The sequence below is a fragment of the Buteo buteo genome, chromosome 26 (genome assembly GCF_964188355.1).
Source record: "Buteo buteo chromosome 26, bButBut1.hap1.1, whole genome shotgun sequence".
Lineage (NCBI taxonomy): Eukaryota > Metazoa > Chordata > Aves > Accipitriformes > Accipitridae > Buteo > Buteo buteo.
In genome coordinates, this window is record NC_134196.1 from 4206870 (window position 1) to 4214346 (window position 7477).

At 36.8% G+C, this 7477-nt stretch overlaps 1 protein-coding gene across 14 annotated transcripts in view; it reads left to right on the forward strand.

Moving 5' to 3' along the window:
• The window catches only part of NR2C1 (nuclear receptor subfamily 2 group C member 1), a 49110-nt gene extending 43172 nt beyond the window's left edge, over positions 1-5938 (forward strand). For 13 of the 14 annotated variants that reach the window (XM_075058066.1, XM_075058069.1, XM_075058060.1 and 10 more), the window contains 3 exons: positions 1739-1876; positions 4731-4836; positions 5379-5938. In XM_075058066.1, the coding sequence (XP_074914167.1) occupies positions 1739-1876; positions 4731-4836; positions 5379-5553 (419 nt within the window). In that variant the 3' untranslated portion in view covers positions 5554-5938. Of the gene's footprint in view, positions 1-1738; positions 1877-3381; positions 3440-4730; positions 4837-5378 lie in introns of all 14 variants that reach the window. The other variant, XR_012654481.1, reaches the window with a different exon arrangement.
• Positions 5939-7477: the final 1539 nt, after the last annotated feature.

Sequence of the window (7477 nt, forward strand, 5' to 3'; positions counted from 1 at the left end):
TCAGCTATGCTAATACTTACCCCAAATTAAAAAAAAATAAATAAAAATTACCCATCTATCTGATATAGGTTGTCATTTACAGGGGTTGTTTTTATTGTGCGTCTATGTAATGTTTCATAGTGTTCTGCTGTTCTGTTAAAATCAGCTCAAATTAGGAATATTTCAGGCAGCATCAAAGTTTAAGAACACAAGTGTACTGTGAGTCTGATTCCGTTGTATGAAGGGTATAAAGTAAAGAATGACCTACCTGTCCTTGCTGTTCATAGCTGTGAAACAAAGGAGCCAAATGCCAATTTGGTGATATACTTCCTGTACATAACTTGGCTTCTTGACTTCTGTGTATTAGTTTTAGACTACATGCGAGTCTTCAACAGATCTTCACTAAGTATACTTTGTTGCTTATTAATCTTATGCCCTGCATCTTTTGCATATTTTTCATTCAAATGAAAGAGATGTCAGTTGGCCTCCTCTTTCATTCACTCTGCAGTGAAGGAAATTGTTCTTCTGAGTAGGGGAGTCTTTTAACTAATCTTTGTGTGCTAGTGAACACTCACGAGGTTGTCAGCACTAAAAGCTAACCAGTCAAAAATAGTATAGTCTTCATCTGTTCATAGTCTTAACATGTTTTTAATAATGTAGATGCACATACAAAAATCTTAGCATTTTCAGGTTAAACTAGATTTTTGCTGTTACATGTATGAAAAGTCACTGTTGTTAATCCTATGCAAAAACAGATTGGTAAACTGTTGAAAAACAGTCCACCAGACTACAGATTTTTCCTGTCCTTTTATGATGAGGGAATTAAAGAAGTATTTCCGAGGGTTTTTCATGATAGAAAAATACCCAGAAGATCCTCCTATAAATAGCAATAGTTTATAATTAAAATAAATTGATTAAACCACTAAATGTGGATCAGCTAAAGATACTAACAAATCTGTGAATGTCTTTAGGAGGAATACAAATGGAATTTGGGAACTTAATTTGGTCTACATCATTTTTAAGCCTGTTCACCAAAAAGGGTATTGTAGTAATTAATCATGGTTTTATCATTACTACAAATCTATTTTTTTTGCCATTTAATTTGGGAATTGAGTTTGAATGCAAAAATCAGAAATTGATAACCAATGTCTTCCAGTTGTGTAGTATGCCAGCTGCAGCATCTCCAAGAGATAAGTTTGTGGGGCCCGGGGACCCCACCTAGTTTGACGGATTGTGGAGGGAACGGGATTTTCAGGCTGCTTAGCTATTGCTGACCCAAGGGGAACAACTCTGCACCAACCACATTCCCCTAGATGCAAATCAGGAAAGGTGTGTAGCGCACCTTCTTTTTCAGCAGCGGCATGGTCTTTGACTGACTAAAATAACCCGAGAAACTGTACAGTAACCTACCTCGTGGCACCTGACCCTTAGACGTAGAGCACAGATCTGCAGTCGCAGTGTATTCTTTACTTCTAAGTAGTCTTTCCCTTGCTTGATCATTTCAAGCTCTAGTCCACGCCTGATTACTGGCAGCTTTAGTGGCAGGAAGAGACCTAATTGTGCAATGGGGGGGGAGATTGTTATAGTGCGTAATTGTTGGTGTCAAGATTATTCAGACCTAGTATGTGAGTTTATAGATGGCAGAGATTTCCCACTGTTTGGATCTAATAAAATCATTATTTTTAAAAATCCAGTGTGACCACATTTTTTGCATGTGTGTTGACTTGAGGGTTTATATTTTGTGTGTGTGTTGACTTAGATAAGCTGCCAACAGACAGAGGAAAACTAGTAATGGAGCATATCTTCAAATTGCAAGAGTTCTGTAACAGCATGGTTAAGCTTTGCCTAGATGGATATGAATATGCCTATTTGAAAGCAATCGTCCTCTTCAGTCCTGGTATGTAATTATTCCAAATGTAAAACTTTAATCTGTGCTATTTTTTTGCCATATAACTTCTGCCTGTTTCATTATATGCAGTTAGTATCACTTGTAGAACCACTGCTTCACTTGTTGAGGAATCTTGGAAGGTGTGTAATGAGGACTGCAGGAAGAGGAGGGTTAATCTTCTCATGTAAATAGTTGAATGCTGCTTTGGAGACTTAAGTTTTACTCTTGCCTCTGCCTTTTTTTTTGTAATTATTATTTTTATTTATTTATTTATTTATTGCTTTTAATTCTGTGCTTCCTTTCTGGGGTGTTTTTTCTGAGGACCTGCAGTTTGATTTTCAGAATTGTTGTTCTTGCACATCCAGCTGAGATGGATTGAAGTTCGGGTTTTAATGTATGAAAGGCTATCTCTCTGGGCATCGATTCTCACATGCAAAATTACAGAAACATATCACCTCACTTCACATAGGTGTTTTGAAAATAAATATTACATACAGCATTTCTGGTGAATGAACACCAGAAACATTCCCTTATATTATTATTTCTGTCTTCTGAACAGTATTTGCCTAATATACTCCAAGTAACATTAATGGACATACATTAGACAGTGAAGATAAAATAAAATAATGATTATTTTTTCCTTCTGGGAGATTAGTCTACAATATGGAGGAACAAGAACCCTCTGGTTATGATAGATAGTGACTGAGTACTTAGATTATATAACACGTATGTGTGGACTGTAGAAAATTACAAAATTAATTTTCTTTATTTGAAAATTGTAGAATTAACTTTTCACTAAAGGCATTCAGATATTATATCAGTATCCTGCAGGTCTTAAATTTAAAAGAAGAATTAAAGAAGTTCCCTGGACTTCTCACTGTTATTTCAGAAGAGGCAGAGACTTTCTTTAAGTGGAGGGCGGGAAAGTGTTTGTTTGTTCAATTTTAGTAGATAATGCTTGCAGGAGATGTAATTCTCCTTTAGGTGTTCCTTACCCCAAAATAGTCCTTTCACAGCATTTCCATATTCAGAACTGGTACAGGTTGCTCCAGGAAAGAAACAAAATGATGGAAGAATACCTCAAGCCCATTTTTCTAGCGCAGTGCCTACTAGGATTTATGACAGAATCTGTTGGTTTGTCTGAAGAAATCAGTCCTTTTAGACAACAGAAAATATTTCTCTAGGAACGTTACACTTGCAAAGCAATATTTACTTATTTGTTTAGTCTGAAGTTAATTTGTCTCCTTCCAATTAGATTTGACAACACAAAAGGTAGAAGGAAAAATACTTGGGAAAAGACTATATCCAGTCACATGTTTGAGATAAATTTTCATTAGCTCACATGCTTTCAGGATCACATTCCTAATGATATGTAGCTGCTTTAATGGCAATGTGTTGTCAATATTCTTGATCCAATGAACCATGTAACAAAATCTTCATGTACCTGAAAGTCAGTACCTTGAACAGAAGGGATGTTCTGGCAATGATTCACAGGCCAGAAATTACAATTTCAGGGATTTTACTGCTCTGCTACGGGATGGGGCTGGGCTGCACATGCAGCAGAGACCTAAGGTAAGAACATCTGCTTTAGTAGGCCCGGCTGATTTGCTGTCTTCCACAGCTGGAGACTTGAAGATTACTGAAAATCTTCGGTGCCGTGCCAGCTGTTTGACTGTCACAAGACAGCCTTGGGCAAAGGGATGACTGTAAAGGGAGTGCCTAGAAGACTTTGCATCTTTATAAATGGCTACTAGCGTACTAGCAGTGGTCTTCAAACTACTGTTTTCAGAAGTTGACTGCTAGCTGTGTTTCTGACATTGCTCTAAAAACAGCGTCGTGAAGCAATGCATATTGCATGTCAGTGACAACTCTTCAAAATGTATTGCTGCTTTACAAACTTGTTAACCTCTTGTCCTCTGCAAAAATTTGAAATCATGCTTTCAGAATGACTGAATATTCCTCTGTGAAATGATGTGTTCAGGGGAGTCCAGTGTATCACATAACTGCTAAATTGCTCTGAAAGCTTCTGTATCTGCAGAGCTAGACGAAAACCTCCTGGTTTGGTTGACAGAAGGCCATATATTTGGAGAGGAGGAGTGACTGTTAGAAATAATCTTCTATCTGACATAATTTGGCAGCTCATTTATGATCCCATTTCTGAAAAATAAATTCTATTATTTTTCACACTGCTATGACAGTAAATTATTTACATTAGGAAAGATGGATAATAAAAATTACAGGCCATGTAAAGTGTTCAGAATTACCAGATATTAATTTCCAATTGTGACTTGGCAGTTAGGTTAATATCCTTTCATTTTAGCAAGATTTAAATTTCAAGTGTTTAAACCACTGCTAAAAATTATGTTTAGCACATTTGAAAATTTTGCACCAAACAGTTGAAAAAGAATGATCTGCTACATATCTTCTGCAGTTTTTAGGAAACAAATGGCTCATAGCCTTTTATTCTGCTTTTTCCACTGATCTTAATTTTATCCTTCACTTCCCATTCAAGTGCTATTTGTGCATACAATATTCCAATAAATGTCAGCGTATTAAAACAGTGCTGTTCTACTGCTATACAGAGAACAGAGCTGTATCATCAAGATTGATGTAAGCATTGCAAGCACTGCATTTATTTGAACTCTTCAAAATGTCTGGTTGTATTTATAGAAAACTAAATAAAACATAAACATAGAGGAAAAGAAATATAAAGAGGTAAAGCAGTGTCCTCCACTAAAACTGTGAATTTGCTACAGCTGCCAAATAATGATTTCAGTATGCTTACAATTAGATAATCTGTATGGATTTTAGTGCATCTTATATCCAACAGGTATAATAACAATGTAGAGTGGGTTCTTTTCAGATCACCCAGGCCTAGAAAATGTGGTGCAGATTGAGAAATTTCAAGAAAAGGCTTACATGGAGTTCCAAGACTATGTAACAAAAGCATATCCGGATGATACTTACAGGTCTGTAAACTTACATGCTTACTTGATTGATTCTCTTTTCAGTTTGTTGATGATACTGATTTGTACAGTATTTCGTTAATAAATATGTATATTTTCTTCTTATCTCCTTAAATGGAAGAAATTACCTGTAGAGCAATTCAAATGTTATGCATGTACTCATACATATTATGAGTATTATTTATCTACTCATTCATTATTAATTTCCAAAATGAAATTTTGGAAATAAAATAAATATTTTTAATGTTTTCATTTTGAATTGCACCTACTTGGAATATTTCCTCATTTAGTCTAAGTCCAAACATTATACAGTCCATGTAACTGACAGGCATATCACATTTTTTTTGTACTGTTGAAGACCTGACTGAACATAAATTTAATACTCTACTGATTTAAATATTTAAGCCTGTCATCAATTAGATATAACAAATTTTGACCAGTATTGTCTCTTGTTATTTTTCCTCTTCTCTTACTGATAACATGATTGTGAATAACACCAAAATCTGTGACCACAATTAACACTGTTTACCAAACTTATCTTCCAGACTGTCTAGACTTCTTCTCCGATTGCCTGCTCTTAGGCTAATGAGTGCTGCCATCACTGAAGAGCTATTCTTTGCAGGACTAATTGGAAATGTTCAGATTGATAGCATCATCCCATATATTCTGCGAATGGAGACAGCAGACTACAACTCTCAGATAATTGGTCATGGCGTATAAAAGTAGCAGTCAAGGATTCTGTACCATGGCAGTCATGGTGATGTAAATGCATACCCTGTCTCCAAGAGATGGCAATAAGCCTTCCCATGCACCTTTCCAAAGAAGGCTAATATTCCTCCTTTTCAGTACACTTGAGAAACGTGGTGGAGTGTATTAAGGAATATAGGATCGCTTCTTATTTTTCATCTGATCTTCAAGGACTTGTAAATTAACTTGATATCTGAAGAAAGTCAAGAATTGTCCATCCTATTTTTGTAGATAGATGAACTTGGAATATTTGTTTATGAAGTCCAGGCTTGTGAAGAAACTGAAGAAGCTTTGACTGAACTAAGGTATCTCAACTTAGTTTGATGTTTTAGACAAATAAATTAACTTTCCTCTCTGAGTTGTGTTTTCAGTGTTTTGCTACTAGTTCTTTCTCACTGATCAAATGGAAAATACATCATCAAACATCCTAAAAAGGCCAGTGTTTCCATGGAAACAAGACCATTATAACCAAACTTGGTTCTTTCTGTTGTTTTTGAAGAGAGATTTGTTTCTTGTTGAATGAAACACTGGACATCATTACAGGTGCAGGGAAAGTAGAGGAAATTCACATTTTAAAATATTCTGATGATATGCTGATGCAGTTTATCAAAAGTGAAGCAGCAAAGGATCAGTACTGACTGTTTTGTGGATGCAAAGGAATACTGTGTTGTAGTATTAACGTCTTGGTAGACATCAGCTGTTTTATACAATAAAAGCTAACAGAGAAGTATATACTTCAGGTATTCAAAGACAGCATCCTCCTGGTTTTTCTGGTCTCAGAAGTTAAAGCTTTTTCACACTACCCCTCCCTCTTTCATACTCAGTGCACAACCATGGAGGCATTCTAGATGCCTCTTAACTTGTGTTCATGTCTTTATTTTTTTATTATTGTTAGCCTTTGGCTATATAGTTCCAACCAGTCTCGTATGATTATTTTTTAAATTTTAAATTTGAGTTTGTCAAATCCAGTGCCCCTCCCTATGGGAGCATGGTCTCTGCTGCTTTTCCTTTCCTTATTAGAAATGGGTCTAGATACTTCATATATGTTGCCTGAATCATGCTCCATAGCTCCATCTAAGGATGGGTTTAAATGTTTTTCTGTCTTGAGGCATGTGCCTCACCAACGAGTAACACTGACATATGGTTGGTTGCTTCTTGGTATGCATCTCAGCAGCAGGGTTTATGGAAATAGGAAAGGCGGTTGCTGTCAATATGCTGTGCTTGTTCTCTTCCCAGGGGTTAGAGGTCTGTCTTGCTCTCTGTAGGACCAAGTTGCAGATGGGAGGTATATCATTCTTCAATCCAGCTCTCCTTTGAAATTCTGACCCTGCTTTCTAGCCCTGTGCTATCCCTAACCCACTTCTGGCCCTAACAGGCGTGGGAGATTCAGAGTCCTCTGTGTTAAACCTTTTAAGGAAGCTGACAGCACATTACTCCTGAATATTTTGGAGGTGGTTTCTGAGGCATTCCAATACTCTTGGAAGAGTTTTACTCCAATGTTCTCTAGATTCATGTAACCAAGATAACAGTAAATAATGGAAATAAAAGCTTGCTTTCCTTCTAAATGCAGTACATTGTGCAAATCTCTCTCACATCCTTGCAGAAATCTTTTAGTCCATAACTTGAGCCTCAGGTGTGATATGCAGTTCTTTGTTTACAGCTGGCCAAACAATTCAGCTGATGCACCCTCTCGCAGGGTGCTGTCCAGCTTTGGAAACAGCTGAGAAAATGCCAGTGTTGCTACAGATGTAAATCTTTAGCAATTGAATCCCTCAGCGCATCCATCTTTATCATAGACCAGTCCAGGTCTGAAGGGACCTTGAAAGACCACCCAGGGAGCCTAGATGAGATTGCCTAGCGCTCTGTCCAGTCGCATCTTGAAAACCTCCAGTGATGG